At 40.0% G+C, this 21318-nt stretch overlaps 1 protein-coding gene and 1 non-coding gene across 3 annotated transcripts in view; one reads left to right on the forward strand and one right to left on the reverse strand.

Annotated features, from left to right (window-relative positions):
- Positions 1–21318, forward strand: part of PELI2 (pellino E3 ubiquitin protein ligase family member 2) — a 200064-nt gene that overhangs the window by 44216 nt on the left and 134530 nt on the right. For both annotated transcript variants that reach the window (XM_059890873.1, XM_002690952.7), the window contains exon 2: positions 10289–10418. In XM_059890873.1, the coding sequence (XP_059746856.1) occupies positions 10289–10418 (130 nt within the window). The remainder of the gene's footprint in view (positions 1–10288; positions 10419–21318) is intronic.
- On the reverse strand, positions 37–108 carry TRNAC-ACA (transfer RNA cysteine (anticodon ACA)). The gene has a single exon. It is a non-coding gene; the product is annotated as a tRNA-Cys (tRNA).

Raw genomic sequence — 21318 nt, forward strand, 5'->3', positions numbered from 1 at the left:
ACTGGAGTGGGTTGCCATTCCCTTCCCCAGGAGATCTTCCCTACCCAGGGATTGAACCCGGGTCTCCTGCATTGTAGGCAGACGCTTTACCGTCTGAGCCACCAGGGAAGTCTTCCTACAGCAGTAATACTAGTTTTATATCTTCTTTTCCTTCAGTTAATACCTCTTATTTCTAACTCAGTGTTCTTGGTTAGACTAGGATTTATTTTAGAGTGGTGTTTAATAAAAATGGTAATGGTAAGCATCCTTGTTTTGTTCCTGATTTTTAATATAAATGCTTTTTAGTTTACTCTTTTACTGTTAATTATGAGATGAAAATATTTTATTCTCAGCTCTTAAAGACATTAATCTGAAACAGATGAAGATATCTATCAAATGCATTTTCAGTGTCTGTATTAAGTGTGCATTTTTTAAAAATTCCATGTAATATAACCAGTCATAGAAAGTTATACATTTGGAATTATTTCCAATTATCTCTAATTTTAGACTTTTTCCTTCGTAGTGAAAGAGAATTCTTTATATAAAACTTTCATTTGGTATATATTTTATATTTTTGCTTTTTTAGCCCAAAGATTTTAGATACTGAAGAAACTATGTTAATTGTTTTTGAAATTCATCTACTTTTTGCTGTATAATGCTGTGTAACAAATCATACCCAAACTCAGTGACTTGAAAGAAACAGTCATTCGTTCTCATGAGTGTGGGTTGGTTGAGATGGCTCTGCTCTAAGGTGTGATGGAGTGGCTCTATTTGTGCTGTGTTTATGGGATTTGGATCTCCTCCAAGTGTCACTTGTCCTCCTTGGCAGGCTGGCTGGGACATACTCTTCCTATGGCCATGACAGAGGTGACAGAGGATAATCCTAACTGCCAAGCTCAACTCAGACCCCTGCTTGCATCATACGTTAACATCCAGTTGGCTAAAGCAACTCACTTGGTCCAACCCAAAATCCAGGGCCAGGAGGTTAACTGGAAGTATAAAGTCATGTCAAAGGGCATATTTTCAGGGAGGAGTGAAGAACTGGGACCAGTATTTCAGTCTACCACATACAGTTTATGCACCTGTCTTAATTGAGGTGATGAGATTAAAATAAACATTGGAGTGATAATAAATGTGTGGGATTTAATTTGGTTTTCAAGATTATTAATTGGCAACCAGTGTGGAGTATAAGTTGGTAATAATTCTAGAGATTTCCATATTAAATGAAGAAAATCAGATAAGTATATGATATGATATCACTTAAAAGAATATCTATATGTATATTTATATATAAACTGAATCACTTTGCTGTACACTTGAAACTAACACAGCATTGTAAATCAACCATACTTCAAGTGTTAAAAATGGTTAAAAAGAACACATGATTACTAATGGCAGAGATGTGACTCAGACTGCCCTCTCTCCCAAAAAAGACGGTGCAAATTCAAGAATAAGATAAAGTGATAAGTCTTTACCTGGTTTTGAATTGTACAAATCTTTTACTGTATTAAATTCATTTCTTGTTATACTTTAGTTTTTTCCCTTTGTGTGATATTTTCTCTTTTTGTTGTTGCTTTAGTCACTAAATTGTGTCCAACTCTGGCAACCCTGTGTACTGTAAGCCAGCAGGTTCCTCTGTCCATGGGATTTCCCAGGCAAGCGTACTGAAGTGGGTTTCCATTTCCTTCTCTAGGGGATCTTCCCAGCCCAGGGATCAAACCTCTGCATCTCCTGAATTGCAGGTGGTTTCTTTACCACGGATCCATGTGGCTTATTTTCTCTTCTAGGAATACAAAATTACTGCAGGGTAGTACTTAAACAATAATTTTCACCCCTAGGGTAAAAAAAAATGTTCTTTGATATAAAGGACTAATCCAATGGCAGAATAAAAGATGTAGTCATCAGTATCTTAAAAATAATGTAAATAGCCTTCTCTATGCCTCATGCTTTGTGTACCTTCCGATATTCAGTGAAAAAAAACTCTATTGTTGGCCCTCCAGTGATGCTAAAAAATCAAAGATTCAATACTGTATAAAAACAAAAACAAAACCTTTATTTGGTGTTTTTTTAGTGGCAGTACTGGTTTAAAATGAAAAAGGGAGGAGAAAGACTTCAGATAATATGCACATGGCTAAGTATTAGATAATAAATATTTTTATTTTCGCGAATAGTTCTGTGGACTGGATTCGCTTTGCATGCTCTTATCTTTCCTGTGACCTGGTTGAAAGAAGCAGCAGGTTGGGGCGTGCAGCCTTCTTTAGTCCCAGGAGTTGAATGAGTGTGGAGAGAACAGAGAGAACAGGGGTCAGTGAGGGGTGTGCTGCTGACGAGGCTGGAGTTAGGGCCTCTCTGGACAGCTTTACCCTCATCTCCCACCCCTAAACGGCTCCCGAATCCAAGCTGTAGGATGTTAGGCCTTCTTCCTACTTGATGGGAGGGGAAGGTGAGGTTCTGAGATGTGCAGGGACTTGTGTGAGTGTGGGACTCCATGCAGGGCCAGCGTGGGGCCTCCATTGCCTTCCTGCTGTACTTTCTGCTGCAGAGAGGCTGAGTGAGGGTGTGTGGGTGTATATATCCCAGAAGAAGGGCTGAAAATCTACTGTGTGTGGGAGCAGTTCTGTGTTCCTGATAACACAGAATGTTTTAATGTTTCGCCTTGGGAAATACTGCAGTACAGGGAAGCTGGAAAACCTCAAGACAAAAAGCAACGTGCGAGTGTATCAACAGCTACACCTCAGCTGCCGTAAAGGCTTGAGGGGTCTTTGGACAGCCACAGCCTCACCCTTCTGAGACAGGATCCTGGTATTTGAGTTGGAGGAAATGCCTTGTCCATATCGAATTGAAATGTTTGAAAGAGGTTTGGGAATCTCTTTTTAATATTGAAATTGTAACTCTGTGTTGCTATCTTTGTAGCTGAGAAAACAGTCTCATCTTAGGTAAGTTCACAGCATGAGCTCGGAAAAGAATTGGAGCTAGAAATCCTCTCTTGATCCCTTAAACGATTATCATTATTTCCATACCAACATGGTGACTGTTTCATTGAGACTTTCCTTGGTTTTAAGGTACCATGTAGAGGTGAAGGGGAGGTACACAAAGACACAGGAACTCCTCAAAGACCATCCAATCCAAATGTGTGTGTGCATAGTCTCTGTAGTCGTGTCTGACTCTTTGTGACCCCGTGGACTGTAGCCCAACAGGCTCCTCTGTCCATGGGGTTCTCCAGGCAAGAATACTGGAGTGGGTTGCCATGCCTTCCTCCAGGGGATCTTCCCAAGCCAGGGATCAAACCTGGGTCTCTTATGTCTCCCGCACTGGTGGCAGATTCTTTACCACTAGTGCCACCTAGGAAGCCAACAGATACATATGATAGCGCAAATAATGAGGCTGTAATGATGCTTTATTGACTATGCCAAAGCCTTTGACTGTGTGGATCACAATAAACTGTGGAAAATTCTGAAAGAGATGGGAATACCAGACTACCTGACCTGCCTCTTGAGAAACCTGTAAACAGGTCAGGAAGCAACAGTTAGAACTGGACATGCAACAACACACTGGTTCCAAATTGGGAAAGGAGTACATTCAAGGCTGTATATTGTTACCCTGCTTATTTAACTAATATGCAGAGTACATCATGAGAAACGCTGGGCTGGAAGAAGCACAAGCTGAAATCAAGATTGCCGGGAGTAATATCAATAACCTCAGATATGAAGTTGACACCACCTTTATGGCAGAAGGTGAAGAAGAACTAAAGAGCTTCTTGATGCAAGTGAAAGAGGAGAGTGAAAAAATTGGCTTAAAGCTCAACATTCAGAAAACTAAGATCATGGCATCTGGTCCCATCACTTCATGGCAAATAGATGGGGAAACAGTGGAAACAGTGGCTGACTTTTATTTTTCTGGGCTCCAAAATCACTGCAGATGGTAACTGCAGCTGTGAAATTAAAAGACACTTACTTCTTGGAAGGAAAATTATGACCAACCTAGACAGCATATTAAAAAGCAGAGACATTACTTTGCCAAGAAAGGTCCATTTAGGCAAGACTGTGGTTTTCCCAGTGGTCATATATGGACGTGAGAATTTGGACTATAAAGAAAGCTGAGCACCAAAGAATTGATGCTTTTGAACTGTGGTGTTGGAGGAGACTCTTGAGAGTCCCTTGGTCTGCAAAGAGATCCAACCAGTCCATCCTAAAGGAGATCAGTGCTGGGTGTTCACTGGAAGAACTGATGTTGAAGCTGAAACTCCAATACTTTGGCCATCTGATGCGAAAAGCTGACTCATTTGAAAAGACCCTGATGCTGGGAAAGATTGAAGGCAGGAGGAGAAGGTGATGACAGAGGATGACATGGTTGGATGGCATCACCGACTCAATGGACATGAGTTTGGGTAAGCCCCGGGAGTTGGTGATGGACAGGGAGACCTGGCGTACCGCGTTTCATGGGGTCGCAAAGAGTCAGGGACGACTGAGCGATGGACTGAACTGAACTGAATGATGTAAAGCCAGTGTCAGGCACTTACTTACTGCCTTATGTGTACCTTCTTATGCACAGTTGGAGCAGTGTGTTAGTGTGTTCACTATTGTGGTGAATTGACATGCACGCCTGGACGTGGGGATCAAGGTATGGGGTTTCTCAGACTCCTCGCTTCGTTTACACATCTGTTCCCTCTGGTGTCCCCGGCCTGTTCATCCACAGCGTCTCAGTTACAGTAGTTGCTTGTGGTTTATCTGTGCTGGTGACAGAGATGTTGCTTTCGAGGGAGGGCAGCGCCTTCAGTCTGTAACAGGAAGCGAGGCTGCCTCTGGAATGTGGCCTTTGGTGCTGACAGCGCCTCCTCTCCTGTAACTCACGTTCTCATTCCCGTCCACATAGGTGCTGCTCTGTGAGTTCAGGCTGGTTAAGATCCAGTGTGATGCCTCTGCAGTGTTCTGGAAGCCCTTGGCATGCCCTCTCTTGCTGTTATTTCCTATAGAAGAGTCTTTTTGACAAATGCATTTTTTAGGTGGCAGGTGTCTTCTCAAGAATGTATCTTTGTGTCATTTGCCAGGAGATGCCTTGAATTTAAAAGTTGTCAGTATTGGCTACTGGAAACAGTGCACAGTTTGGAGTCAGACAAAACTGGGTATAGATTTGCATGCTGCCTGCCGCCTCTCGGCTTCTCAGGTGATGCAGTGGTAAAGAAGCTGCCTGCCAATGCAGGAGACTCAAGAGATATGGATTCGATCTTTGGGTCAGAAAGATCCCTGGAGTAGAAAATGGCAACCCATTCCAGTATTCTTACCTGGAAAATCCCATGGACAGAGGAGCTTGGAGGGCTGCAGTTCACGGGGTCACAGAGTCGGACATGACTGAGCACATATTTATGTACTGCCCGTTTCCAGCCATGTGATTTATGTGTGGTTCAGTCATTTGAGCCTCTTACTGCCCTCTAGGAGCCTCCCTCACAACGTTTCTTGGCACATAGTAAGTGCACAGCAAATGCCATTAAAAAGAATTAATGTGTGAACTCTGGATTTTAAACCAAAAGAAACCATATATTACTTTGTGAGGTTTCTTACAAGTGTTCTTCATTGTCCTCTGCAGCTTCTAAATACCTTTACTAATTATTTGCCCTGCATATACGATGAGCTACGTTTTCATCACACGTTTATTCAATAAGTGGAATTTTTTTTAAGTCTCCAGATTTTTTTTTTTTAATGTGAAGCTTGAAAGGCCCTGTTTAGCAGCAGCAGCAGCAGCCGAAACAGATGTGCCCGCAGCGCTTGGAAATCTTGTTTTTACAAAGTCGCTGGCTGAAAACCTTGCCAGGCCAGAGAACATTCTAACTTTCTTTCATAGGATAGTAACTTTTTGCCTTTGTGAGCAGGATCTCATCTGTCTGTCTGGGTTCTGCTCTGCTGCACAAAAGACAGACCGTCTGTCATGTAGCTGGCTTGGCAGGTGTCAGTGCCTGTTGTGTGCCCAGGCACTAAGGCAGGTGCTAGAGATGGATTCACATTCTGGGGGTGGAAGGGTGGCGTGGGGAAGGGACCAGGCAGGGAGGTGAGAAGGGCATGGGGAAGATTTGGTGACAGTGCTTGCCTTGCATTAGATCAGAGGTCAAAGGGGAGGCTGTGAAACCAGGAGAGGGAGACCATGCTGAAGGGTGCGGCTTGTCGCAGACGTCATCATCTATGCCAGACCTAGGGGATGAACACATCCACCGTGGTACTTAACACATGATTCTCTTAGGCGAAGCACACTGACTGAAACCGCCCACCCTGGCCAGGCACCATAGTAACCATTTGCATGAGTTGTTTTATGACAAGAGGTCCTGGTAAGGACCACAGAACTAATAAGCTACCACCAACCAGAAGAATTCGGGAAAGGTCAAAAGGAGACACCGTGTGTCTGACCACCTCCCGGAATCCTTCTCGCTGGCATCCATCTTGTCTAAGCAATGCATGCACCACCAGGAAGGACTCTGAGTCAGAATGAATGGGCAGAGACAACCGGGAAACTAATCCCATCACCATAAAACCTGAGACCAAGCCAGGTGGCAGAGCAGTTCTGTTCTGGAGAGGTAAGCTTCCCTTACCCTGCTGCTCTTCTCCTGGGTGCTCCTTCCCCATAAAAATCTCTTACTTTGTCAGCACGCGTGTCTCCTCGGACAGTTCATTTCCAAGTGTTAGACAGGAGCCCACTCTCGGACCCTGGAAGAGGTCCCCCTTCCTGCAACATTTCTGTGAGCCAGGAATCTGGGCAGTACTCAACCAGGCAATTCTTCTGTCCCGTGTGGGATCAACCTAGGTCAGCTGGTGTAGTCAGCTGATGGATGGGCTGGTCTGGAGGGGCCACGGCAGCTTCAGTCACACGTGTGCTAATTGAGCAGGCTGTCGGAAGGCTGGGCTCAGCTGGGACTGCTGACTGGAGCCACCTCCATGTAGCCTCCTTGGCATCGGAGGTCCCAGCTTCCTTACAAGGCAGCTCTGAGCTCCCAAGAGACAGAAGTTCTAAGGCTTTTACAAGACCTGGCTTTTCAAGTCTCAGCATGTCACTTCCTTCCCATCCTGTTGGCAAATAAGCCACTAAGGCCAGCCCAGGTGTGGGGAGATGGAGTTAGACTCATGGTCCCTGGGAGAAGTAATGGGAACTTCTGGCTGTTTTTAATTGACCATGTTGTGTACCTTGATAGGAGAGCCATTGAGAGACGTAAGGCGGCAAGTTGGATGATGGGTAGATGACATCATCAAATGTACTTTTCAATTTGGAGGCAGATGATGTGTGCTCAAGGTTGGAATTGGGGTGCTGCGGGTGGAGTCCTGTTTCAAGGTTCTCGGCTATGAGGAGAAGATTAGAAAGAGAGAGGAGGCGCTGAGTGAGGCTCCGTGTTGGAGAGGCTTGCTTGTGTTTACTTGGCTGGTTTGCTCTGAAGAAGGGTGAGGTCATCAAAGACCCATTCTTTTCCAAATCACACTGGCCTCTTAACTGATGACATGCCATTGAAAGTCTCTCTCCTCCTATCTTTGGCGATACAACTTTCTCTTGGTCCTGGTTCTGTGGCCTGTGACTAAGAGGGGTTTACTTATTTATTTGAAGGTATAAAAGGTATTTCTTGCCGTATTTGTGCGTCTCTGCTCCGCTGATTGAAATTAAAATGTTTCTGTATATGTTAAGTTGACATTCCTGGTTTTTGTGTTTTCATCTTTATATTAGATATGGCTTTTGGGTTGTAGGTAGAAGAAACCAATCTGAGTTAGCTAAAACCAGAAAGGATTTCATGAACAGGGGTCAGAGTACATCTGGGCCAAGAGACACCCTTAAGGATCCTCTTTGCATCTCTTTTCATTTCTTGTCCCTGTTCATCTGCTTTGCTCCTCACTTCTCTGCTGCTTCATCACAGAACAGACTCTGACATCCCCACAGCTCCAACGCCTACAGTTTGCAGCTCTGGCCATCCACACAGACTGGTGGGTTGTCTCTGGGTCCCGGCTTTGTGTTTTCTGACATGAGACTGTCATTGGCCAATTTGGACCAAACGTCTGTCACCAGTCACTCAGTGGGGAGGGTGCTGGCCTGGCCATTTCATTCAGATGTAGTACTGGGCTTACCTTAGGGTGTTCAGGGCTGGATTTCCTAGAAGGGATGTCATAGTGAGCAGATCTCTTAAAAAGCATCTGCCACATTCTTTGACTAGTTTCAGCAGTGTGTAGTTGAGAGAAAGGTGCAGCGGAGAGCTGGGCAAATGTAAGGGGCACAGGACACCTTGCCAGATCTTGTACCAGTTGTTCCAGGCCACAGTGATGAAAACGTCCCTTTAAATTGTTTAGACCCTGCCTTTAATTCACATATGTTTCTCTTGATACAGGGCGCTCATCCTGGTGTAAGTGATGTACAAATATATTAAGACACAGTTGATTTATAATGGTTGTTTAATCAGGGATATGTTTGTTAGAGTAGTGATCACAGGTATGTTTAAGAAAATCTTGTCCATTATTCTGATCTTGGCTGTAAAAAGGAGAGGAGTAAGACCTGAAACAAATGATTTCTGTACTCTGGAGACATTTTCTGTAGCTGACGTTCCTTTATGATGGAGATGGAAACAGTTAAAAACACAGCAGGAATAACTTCTGGTAATTTAAATCCATTATCATACTGCAGCTACAGAATAGTAAAACAAACACCGCAAACCCTTGTTCCGACTTTTGCTGTTCCCCTTGGGCCTCGTGTCCCCTTTGCCACACTGCCCACCGTGCTCTCTGGGTAAGATGGGCAAGTGGCAAAGGCAGGACTTACAGGAGAGCGTGGAGCCGCCACCCACGTCACCTCCGACTTTGGTGCTTGGCGGGAGCCTCAGAGTTGTCATGTTTATCCACACAAATTTGCAACAATTCCTCTTTTGGTTCTGTTCAAAAGAACTTCTGCCAAGAGGGAGCTGGAGAATAAACAGGGCATGAGACAGAAGTCAGAATGTACAGACACCTGTAATCTAGATTAGAAAATACAGGTGAAATGGAAATGCTCTTGCACACCTGCATTCTTTTTAAACACTGGTATTGGCTTTCAGGCAGGGGTCCCCACCACCACCACCACCCCCCAAAAAAAAACGGGGGACTGCATAGCAGGAGGTGAGCAGGTGAAGCTTCATATGTATTTACAGCTGCTCCCCATTGCTCACATTACAGCCTGAGCTCCACCTCCTGTCAGATTTGAGATGGCATTAGATTCTTCCCTCATGGCTTAGACGGTAGAGCGTCTGCCTACAATGCGGGAGGCCCGGGTTCAATCCCTGGGTCAGGAAGATCTCCTGGAGAAGGAAATGGCACCCCACTCCAGTATTCTCGCCTGGAAAATCCCATGGACAGAGGAACCTGGTAGGCTACAGTCCATGGGGTCACAGAGAGTCAGACACAACTGAGCGACTTCACTTTCTTAGATTCTCATAAGAGAGTGAGCCCTACTGCGAGCTGCTCGTGCCAGGGGTCTGGGTTGTGTTCTTCTTATGACAGTCACCCCCAAACCATCCCCCCAACCTACCCCCTGGTCTGTGGAGAAATTGTTTTCTACAAAATCTATCCCTGGTGCCAAAAAGGTTGGGGGTCACTGGCTTACGGTATTAATTTAGGGAAATCTGCTTAAGGACAAGTACTATTTCCCAGGTGACTTTTTAAGATAGTTGATAGTTTGTGGACTAAAACTCTGCTTTTATACCTTTGGGCTTTTTAATGGGCAACCTTATAGAGGCATACTTTGTTTAATTTTTACGGCTAGCTTTCGCTAACTTGACAGTATAGGGTTCAAATAGCAATTGGAATGGAGGTAGAGAATTCGGAACTTTTAAGAATGCAAGCAACTAAATTTGATCTTACAAATAAAGATCCTGCAGACATTAAGATGATTTGAGAGTGAGAGATGAGGTTTAATTAGTATGCTCTTTTCTAACCAATTCATTTAAAAATATTTCTCTAGTGTTTCTCCAGGGTCCATTAGGATGACGTTTGTTGAATTGAGCTGGCGCTAATAGAGCCTCTGCAGAATTCTCATTTGCTTATTTATACTTGGTCTCTTCTGCAAAGATTTGAAGAGTCTGACTTTATAGAATAAGGAACCTATAATTACTTGGTATATCATTCTTAAATTAAGTTTCTGGAAGTGATTTGAATTTCATTACAGCCGAAGTCTCTAAGTCTGTTTTGTATCCCTTTTGTGGGGTGGTTAGTGGACAAGTCTTTATGAGCATTCCTGTCTTTTCCCTTAATTCTATCAGACTTTTATTCTGAATGCCTTTAAAAATCTACAAATAAACGAACTCTTTCATCTCTGTTTATAGGTACAATGGTGCTTTACCTAATGGAGACAGAGGCCGGAGGAAAAGCAGATTTGCTCTCTATAAGCGGCCAAAGGCTAACGGAGTCAAACCCAGCACAGTCCATGTGATATCCACTCCACAGGCGTCCAAGGTAGGGGACTCCTTGGAATGGGGAGGGCCGACAGTGAATCGTGGGTGTCCTTGTCAGCTGCTCTTTCCTTTCAGCCTCATTTCTCTGTGGGCCAGTGTCTCAGCCATTTAAGCTGGATAATCTTGGTTGTGAAAGGCTGTCGTGTACACAGCCCATTGTGTGTTTCACAGCATCCCTGACCTCTACCTGCTAGAGGCCAGTAGCATATCAACCCGCATGTCCCCAACCGCTTTTGGGACAACCAAAACTGTCTCCCAAACTTGCCACGTGTCCTCTGGGGGCCAGGAGGGTGGACACACCTTTCCCTCTGTCCCCTACCCCCTCCCATATGAACCACTGCTTTAGGAGGTAGTGGCGTCAGCATATATCAATTGAGGATAGTTGTGGTTGAGAGAGAAACAATGTTCCTTTTCCTGAAGAGTGTTCTGCATTAAATTTTGGTATAAACCTCATTAAGATTTGCTGTTTTCCTCTGTTACTTGAGTAGTGGGTGTTTTCACACAATTTGCATGTACATGGAATTGAATTTGTGTAATTATTAGATTGGAAGTAAATAGAGCTAAGTGCAATAAGAAGTCTATGATACATACTTCTTCTTGTAAGTGAAGAAGTATGCATTCTATGCATTCCTTCATCTGCCTTCAACAAATGCCAGCATTATCCCATGGGCCCTACTTGAATTTCTCTGAGGCAGCTACAGGTTGCCCCGTCAGATGAGTGTGGGGAGGTAAACGAGGTAACTGGACACATACTCATGAGTAACACCATCCAGCTGACTGTGGGGTACTGCTGCATGTACCTGTGTCAAACCTGCACTTGACTCATAGAGCAATTTATTCTTGATGTATGCGATTGCACACTGTAATTAACAGAGCACACTAATAATTTGTATAAATTATATATATCAGATCTTGGGTATGGTTTTTACATTCTCCCATGGGGAACGTCTTCCTTCCCGACGTGGAATTGTACATTGAAATTTGGTACGGTGACCTTTGTGATACCACCAACAAGAGAGTTAAGAGAGTTAAGAACCGAGTGAAAGGCCCATGGCTGATTCTACCATGCTCCCAGATTAATGTATATAGTTGATTGGAATGAGGTTTTATGAATATTCATGTTTTTTGAAGGCCTTTAATTTCTGTTCTGCATATTAGCTTTTAATGTGTGATTAAGAGAGAATTCTTTGACACCTGTAAAAAATCAAAATACTACTTTTTAAGACATTTCACAAATATTCACTTACATTACAGGCTGAGGTATTTTATTCATATGTATATTTATACCAATAAAATGATTTTACAAGTGGAAAAAAAATGAACATTTTTTTGAATATTTTTTATGAATATTTTTTCATTTTTTTATGAATATTTCATTTGTTTTCTGATCTGTAAGTGTAGAGGAAGCCTGAGTTTCCATTCTGGTTTATATAGTCTACCTATTAGATTTTATAACAATTTTTCTTTTAATTAAACATGTTACTTAATGTGTATAGTTTACTTTTTAGAAAATAATTATATCTATATGAAGTTATTTTATATGGGGCACTGGCTGTATATATTTATCATAATGGGTTTGAACCATCTGGAATAAATAAGAGACTTTCTTTCTTTCTTTTCTTTTTTTTTTGCTGAAAACCAGCGGTTCAAAGAGAAATGAACAGCTTCATGGAAGCATATGTGGTATTTATACTCAGAAACAGGTCACCTCTGTTAACCTTTTTATTTAAAAGTTCTTGTTGTTTCTGAAGCAGTGCCATGGAAGAAGTTTGTGAGATTGTGCCAATTAAGAATCTTTTGTATTAGGGAGGGAATGGTTAGACCAGAATCTATCAAATACCAAGGAAACAGGAAAGAATAATACATAGTGGCCATATTTTTGGCTAGAGAAAGGGAAATAAGGTGCAAGTTTTAGGCAGGGAAGGACACTCGCTAGGGTAAACAGAGGAAATCAGCCTTACTGATTCTGAGAAAAGGAGGAAGTGAAATGGCAACAGAATCTTGGAAAGTCAAAGAATTATGAGAAATATTTTATAGTCCAAAAATATTTGGAGGGGAAGGATACCCAGCCAAATGTTTTTAAGCGTGTGATGAGTGCCAAAAATACTCTGCTATTATAGACATGGTCTTTATAATTTTGTCTGTGGGTCGATATTTATCTTTTCTCCTTTTGGTTCTGTACCTTTTCATGTCTCCGTTTTTCAATCACAGATTTTATATTGATACAATGGCTTCAGATATTTAAAAAAATTATAGAAATCTTTGGTTTCTTAGGCTTCATGTTATGGTAGGATATGAAATATACCTTCCAATAGCTACTCTTAGAATATCATGTGTCTTCCTCACTCTTTACCCACCTCCATCTGCTCTAGTTTTAGCTTTTTCTATTTTACCTTTGTATCTGGAGTTTATCTGATGATATTTAGATTATAAATCTTTTGGAAGCAGTCTAAATCTGTTTAAAAGTATCATTGAGAATACTAATAGTAGGGGAGATTGTGTTTTGGTGTTACCACCTGGAAAAAAATGCATTCTCAGGGCCTCTGTTTCTCATTTATAAAATGAGTTTGTGATGGGCAGGAGCCATGTGGATTCAGGGAAGGTATTTTGGTTACAAGCAGCAGAAATAATTCTGGCTATATCATGCCAAAAAAAGGAAATGTGGAGACATTATTAAAGGTTAGGATGCAGCTAGCTCTCTGAATTGGGGGAGATTTTGAGTAACCAGGTTTTGTGAGAGAAGTGAACCAGAGTGTTCACAGGAGTTAACGTAGATATTCTTTCCAGGGTGTTATAAAGTGGCTCCACTTTTTTAATTTTCAGGAAAGAGAATCCGATAGGTGTGCACAGGGTCCGTCAAGCATGACCAAGGGAGATGAGTGGACCTGACATTTTTATCGTGAGCTGATCACTTGCCCATACTGCCTTTCCCTTACTCATCTTGGGACCTGCATGTCCAGGGCCTCATGCACAGTACTTCATCCTACCTGAACTGGTACCTTAGTCACAAATCCCTGTTTTTCTGTTCCCTTTTGAACTCCCACCCCCAGTCGACATTGCCCGGCTGCTCCTGTTGCCACCTGCTCTGTTGGCCCTGGACAAAGTCTTATGTGTTAAATCTTTTCCTCAAATGCTGCTCCTCTACCTCACCTTAACTGAGTCCTAGTTTTTCCCCAGGATGCTCTTTTTCCATCTGTTTAGTTCATGACACTAGAAATGATTTCATTTTGCTTCCATTTCAGTCTCTTCTTTTGTAACCCTATGTTTTTCATCTAAGTTCCTTCCTCGCCTCCTCCTCCGGACCTCTCTGATCTATAGCCCACTCTTCTGCATATTTCCATGACCCAGGCCCAAGCTCAGTCTCCCTGACTCTTCAGGCCCCATTCAGCCATATAGGAGCATCCATAGTGTAACCTTTTTTTTTAAACACATCCATGGTATAAATTGAAAAATTGTAACTTTTCAGTTTCACAGACTGTCACTTCTGTTCCACTTTCCCTACTAATATGATGGACTTGAGAGCCCACTGTCACTTAACCTCTACTGTTACCATAACTTCGAGTTCATTCTCGTGTATGCATATACTTTGCTTATCTGATTTCATCAGGGCTTACAGTCCTTTAGCCTGTCCTTACTTGCCATGATTGTTAGTGTGTTTCAAGTCTTCCTTCCCACTCACTCTGTTTCCCATCAGAAGGCCTGGGTATGTGGTCGTCTTGGCAAAAGCTGTTTGACCTGAACCAGCACATGCTTTGCTGTGGAATTTCTAATGCTGCAATATTGGTAATGAAAGGATCATCTTTGAGTGGAGTTGTACAAGTGAGATCTATTAGGGTGGGGGTGGTTACTGTTCTTAGAACGTGAGGGCTTGGCCTCTTGACTAGGTTGTTTCTTCCCTCTGCCACAATCATTCCTTCTGCCCCACAGTCTGGGGAGAGACCAGGGAGACCTCTTTGCTGATGGTGGTGGCAGCTGGAAAATGGGCCCTCTTAATCTTCTATGCATCCCAGCATCCAAGCTAAGTCAGGTGAGGGTGGCAAGTGTGTGCCACTGTTGTGTAATTGCTTTTTGTGTAATCACTATTTTTATAATCTTCATTTGTGTACATATTTGCTCTTGAAATAGTAATACTCAAAGATATTTCTCCTGTTATGTAACGTGTTTTAAAAAAACGAAACAAACCTGAAGCCCTGTTTTACTTTTAGCAGGTCTATTACATAGATATTGGGCATTTAGCAATTTATTTCCATTTGTGTTCAACGGATATTTATCTAGCCCTTTTCTGTGGCCAGGCATCATTCTAGGTATTGGATGTACTATAGGGACCAAAACATGCCTGCATGGAGCTCTTTGTCTTGTGAGTAGGCAAACAGTAAGTTATCATGTGGATACATTTTTAACTGCACATTTTGAAGAGCATGGTGCAGAAAAAGAATAAGGGGCTGTGAGAAGAGGAGATGCAGAATTTCGTCTGGGTGGTTGGGGAAGGATCTCTAAGGAAGTGTCCTGTGAGCTTCGAGCTGAAGAATAAAGAGGAGTTAGTCAGGCGAGCAGAGAGGTCTGGAACTCTTAGGGTTCTGGTTGGAAGAAAAAAATTTTTTTTTCCACAAGGAGAAACATTGAAGGGTGTTCAACAAAGAGCGTGGCATAATATGACTTAGAATTTAGGTCGATTTATGCTTGTTCATTTACTTTTCAGTGATAGGGGTGGACAACGATTTTACTCTTACTTAACCTGTAAATAGTAGATGGTTGTGGTGGGGTTGGTGATGATGCCTGATGGGTAAATATTTTGCTGGCAATGTGGTTTAAATTTAGCAGCATTACTGTGGAAAACTCTTCATCATGGTTTCCCCTCTTAGACTGTATTTTATTGAAATCTCCTTTTTTGGAAATTTTTGCTTTTAAAAAGAAATTGAATAGCACTGTGTTCCAGTTGGCATTATTTCAGAATGGAAAGCATCAGTGGTCCTAAGAGTGACAGTTTAGAGAAAAATTAGGGCTATTTAGTGTGACTGTCACAACCAGGACTGCTTTTAAGCTATTTACATTGGGATGGCTCTACTGGTTGATAAGATATTTAAACTCTTCCTTATCAGTCAGTGAATGATGTAATAGTAAATGTGAGAAGTGGTAAAAGCTAATAATACACATTTCAGTGTGAACTCATTAGTTCAGCTGATTTTCTGGGCTTTAGTGGGATCTGGTTTTGCAGCACTCATGATCTGTCCAGCCTGGGTCTTAGTGGCGTATCTCCACTGCACATTCCTTGTGAAGCTGGAGCCTTCTGTGCTTTCAAAGAATCATCTGTTTATCATTATCTTCAGATTTTTTAAATTGCTACAGCTTTTTAAATAGTTGAGTTTTAAATAGTTTTTATTTTGGTTCCTTTCGTTGTTACTGCACTATAATTCTTGAGTTAGTAGTATCTGTTGTTTTGATATTTATAAATGCAAGAACTAATTTTATTATATTATTATAAATGAAGAGGCAGCAAAATTTTATTGTCTTAGACATCATAAACATGAATATTCTGAATCTGTCAGAGGCGATAAAAAAGAAATATTAGTAGTGAGCTGAAATCCAGAATATCTCTTGATACTCCACAGGAATACAAACCTAAAACAAATAATTTGTATGTCTAGGGTGAAACACAGTTTGATTATTTTAACAAACAACATAAACACGAACAGCCTATCTTTTTTAAAATTTATTTTTTATTGATGTATAGTTGAATTACACTGTTGTGTTAATCACTGCTGTACAGCAAACAACCAACCTATCTTTATTCCTCAAGGGACTAGCAAAAGAACAAACTTAAGCCCAAAATTAGTAGAAGGAAGGAAATAATAATAATAAAGGTAAGAGCAGAAATAAATGAATGAGCCCAAGGAGATTATAGAAAAGATTAGTGAAACTAAGAGCTGGGTTTTTTTCACTATAAACAAAAGAGACAAGTCTTTAGCTGGATTCAGCAAGAATAAAAGAGGACTCAAAATTCGAAATGAAAGAAATGTTACAACTATACTATAGAAGTCAAAAGATCATGGGAGACTGATATGAACAACTATATACCAACAAATTGGTTAACATAGAAGAAATAAATTCCTAAAAACGTAAACTCTACCAAGACTGAATCATGGAGAAATAGAATATCTGAACAGATTGATTACTAGCAAGGAGATTATATCAATAATCAAAAACCTCACTACAGACAAAAGTCCAGGCCCAGACTTTGGTGAATTCTACTGAATGTTTAATGAAGAATTAATACCAATATAATCCTTTTCAAACTCTTCCAAAAAGTTGAAGATGAAGGAACGGTTTTAAACTAATTTTTATAAGGCCAACGTTACCCTAATACCAAAACCAGACAAGGACACTACAAGAAAAGAAAAAATACATGCCAGTATTCCTGATGAACATAGAAGCAAAAATCCTCAGTAAAATTTTAACAAACTAAATTTAATAGTACATTAAAAGTGTACATCGTACACTTTGATCAAGAGGGATTTATTCCAGGGAAGCAAGAGTGATTCAACAACTGCAGATCAATCAGTGTGATATGCACATAACAATATGAAGAATAAAAACTGTGTGTTCATGTCACTAAGTGCAAAAAAGCATTTGACAAAAAAATCCATTTATGATTAAAAAAAGACCTCAGCACACTGAGCACAGAGGGAATGTACCTCAACATAATGAAGACCATATACGATAGCCCACAGCTAACATCATAATCAGCAGTGAAAAACCAAAAGCTTTTTCTTTAAGATCAGGAATAAGACAAGGATGCCCATTATGGCCACTTGTATTCAACGTAGTACTGAAGCCCTAGCCAAAGCAATTAGGCAAGGAAAGAATGAAAAAGTATCCAAATTGTAAGGGAAGAAGTAGGATTGTCTGTTTGCTGATAACTTGAAATTACATATTGAAAACCCTAGAGATTCCACCAAAAAACTTTTAGAACTAATAAATTCATTAATGCTGTAGAGTACAGAATTCAGTAATGAATTATAAGAGTAATGAAAATAATCCCACTTACAGTTGTATCAAAAAGAATAAAATCGCTCAGAATAAATTTAATCAAGGAGGTGAAAGATCTGTACACTAAAAACAAAAGTCATTGATGAAAGAAATTGAAAAAGACACAAATAAATGGAGGGCTATCCTCTGTTCATGGATTAGAAGAATTAATACTATTAAAATGTCCATAGTACTCAAAGCAATCTACAGATTCAATGTAATCTCTATCAAAATTCCAGTACCATTTTTCACAGAATGGAACCACACAAGACTCTAAATAGCCCAAGCAACCATAAGGATGAAGAACAAAGCTGGAGATACCATACTCCTGCCTTCATTCTGTATTTCAAAGTAATTGCATCATAATCAGAGCAATATGGTATTGGCACAAAAACAGATATATAGAGCAATGTAACAGAATAGAGAACCCAGAAATAAACCCACACATATATGGTCAATTTATGATGAAGCCAAGAATACTCAATGGGGAAAAGATAAATGCTGTTGGAAAAATCGGACATCCACATGCAAAAGAATGAAACTGGACCACTTACACAAAAATCAACTCAAAGTGGATTAGGATTTGAATATAAGGCTTGAAACCATACAATTCTTAGAAGAAAACATAGCTTTTTGACATTGGTCTTGGTGGTGATTTCTTGGATTTGACACCAAAAGTAAAGGCAACAAAAGCAAAAATAAGCAAGTGTGTCTATACTAAACTAAAAGACTTTGGCACAGCAAAGGAAACTATCCACAAAACGAAGAGGCAACCTACTGAATGGGAGAAAACATTTGTAAATCTGTGTCTGATAGGGGTTAATATCCAAAATATATAAATAACTCATATAACTCAATAGCAAAGCAAAGAAACCATAATGATATGATTTAAAAATGGGCAAAAGATCTTAAAACACATTTTTTCCAAAGAAGGCATCCAGATGACCAACAGATACATGAAAAAGTGCTCAACGTTACTAATCATCAGTGAAATGCAAATTAGAACCAGAGTGATATCACCTCATGCCTATTAGAATAAGTGTAATCATAAAGACAAGAAATAAGCATTGGAGGGAACCCTGTATACTGTTGGTGGGATTGCAAGTTGGTGTAGCCACTGTGAAAAACAGTTTGGAGATTTTTTCAAATAACTGAAATGACAATGACCACGTGATCCAGCAATGTAACTCCTACACGTGGAAAGGAAATGAAAAAGAAAATCTTGAAGAGGTATCTGCTTGAATGAATATCCCATGTTCATTGCTATATTATTTGCATTAGCCAAGATATGGGAACAACCTGTGTTCATCAACAGTTGAGTGCATAAAGGTGTGACATATATTATATACAATGGAATATCGTTTAGCCATGAGAAAGAAGGACATCTTGCCATTTGCAACAGCATGGATGGACCTTAGGGGCATTGTATAAGTGAATTAAGTCAGGGAAAGACAGATAACTGTGTATCACATATACATGGAATCTGAAGAGGTGAATTTATTAGAAACAGATTAGAATGATGGTTACCAAGGGGTGGGGGAAATGTGGAGATGTTAGTCAGAATATAACCCCCCAGTTACAATTTGAATAAGTTCTGGGGATATACTGTTTTAAATATTTGAGAACTGCTAAGAGGGACTGCAGGGAGATCCAACCAGTCCATTCTGAAGGAGATCAGCCCTGGGATTTCTTTGGAAGGAATGATGCTAAAGCTGAAACTCCAGTACTTTGGCCACCTCATGTGAAGAGTTGACTCATTGGAAAAGACTCTGATGCTGGGAGGGATTGGGGGCAAGAGGAGAAGGGGACAACAGAGGATGAGATGGCTGGATGGCATCACTGACCCAATGGACATGAGTCTGAGTGAACTCCGGGAGATGGTGATGGACAGGGAGGCCTGGCGTGCTGCGATTCATGGGATCGCAAAGAGTTGGACACGACTGAGCGACTGATCTGATCTGAAGAGTAAATCTCGAATGTTTTCACCATACGAAAGAAATAGTAATTTTGTGAGATGATGGAAGTGTCATGAAATATTTCATGAAAATATCAAATCAATCTTGACAACATATCTGACAATGCATCTTGACAACAAGGTATATGTTGTGTACTTTGACAACATATCCCATTATAGCTGGAAAAAATAAATAGAAGTCAGTTTTCAAAAAAATGAGAAAATAACTTCCCAAAATATTTTATCAAAGGGTATTTCTAAAGCAAAGGAAGAAGTATTTATGAAACACTGACACAACATACTATATAAAGTAACTTTCTGACTTGAAGTATTTATCAACACTTCAAAAAATAGTTCTTATATGAGTGTATCATGGCAGAGTTATAGTCCTGATTGTTGTAAAACACATCTATTGAGATAAGGGAACAACTTTTTGGAAAACTTAAGAATTAGGCAGTAAAATTTTGGTTATAGACAAAGCTCCCATCATTTCACATAGAAGTGGTTTAATAATTTACTTAAAATGCAATATTCAGGATTTGAAGATAGATGCTGGTTTTTGTTGACCTCACAGAGCTAAAAGGAATAGCATCTGAAATATATTAAACTTTATTGTCATACCCAAGAAAAATGGTCTTAATGAGAAATATTTACATGAAAACTTCATGAATTTTGTTCAGGTGGTGCAAGTATAGTGCTAGGGAGAAAAAAGTCTGAAATCATAGGAAAACTTCTAGATATTTTTATTTGATGTTGTTTACTTATTTCTGGATCATGGCATAAAAAGATAGAAGTCAAATAAACTTATGATTTATTTGATCTTGTGTTATTTAACTTCTGGTATTTGGTATACGTAAGAACTTGGAATTGAAATAAGTACAGTTGACCTTTGAACAACACAGGCTTGAACTGTGTGGGTCCACTTATACATGGATTTTCTTTTTTCAATAGTAAATGCTGCAGTACTGCATGATCTGCAGTTGATTGAATCCCTAGATGCGGAGGAACCATGTATATGAAGGGCTGACTAAGTTATACTAAGATTTTTGTACTGCATGGAGGGTGTTTGCCCAAAGCCTCCATGATATAAACTTCAAGGGTCAGTTGTAGTTGCCTTTGGATGGACTCTGTTTGGAAATCATATAAAGATGACTGCTTACTTTAGTAGATAGCATTTGGATAATTAGTTTTATTTGTTTTTAAAGATTTAACTTTATTATATGCTATTCTAACTAATCTTATTTCTTAATTTTAGAAGAAAGAAAATTGCTAACTATTAAAATGGATAGATTTCTTTGACAAATAATAGGTAATAGAACATATAAAACAAAATACAAGAAACTGATAGAAAAGCAGAGAATATTAGAGAAACATTTCAAATGAAGTATTCCAAGAGAAAAATTATTAAATTATCCAACAAGTTACATGAAAATATACTTATTTGATGACAAATCTGAGGAATTGTTCAAAGAAGTTATATATATTTAATATATTGGTTCTTTTTAGTATATTGGTTCTTAGAATTTAGCTAGTTGATTTTTATCAAAGCGCCATAGATTGAAGGTAAACAGTATTTTGTAAAAATAAGCTAGATAATTGAATATGACAGTTCAGTAAGTGATTTTCATAGTGGTGATAGAAATAGTGAATAATATTAAGGTTAGAAAAAAAAGTTGAATTTAATTGACATTAGTTCACCATAAGATAGTATAGTATTTACCAAGAACAGTACTATGTTATGGAGAAAACCTGTATTATCAAGACTTAATTCACCTGTTGTCTTTCAGTAACTAGAGGGTATTACTGAAAGAGCTTGGTTTGTTGTACTGAATCATGTCTCAGACATTGCTTACTTGTGACAGACGCACATCAAATAAAGGCTCACACCAGGATTTTTAACAATTAACAGATGACTTGGAAA

The sequence above is a fragment of the Bos taurus genome, chromosome 10, assembly GCF_002263795.3.
Source record: "Bos taurus isolate L1 Dominette 01449 registration number 42190680 breed Hereford chromosome 10, ARS-UCD2.0, whole genome shotgun sequence".
Classification (NCBI taxonomy): Eukaryota; Metazoa; Chordata; class Mammalia; order Artiodactyla; family Bovidae; genus Bos; species Bos taurus.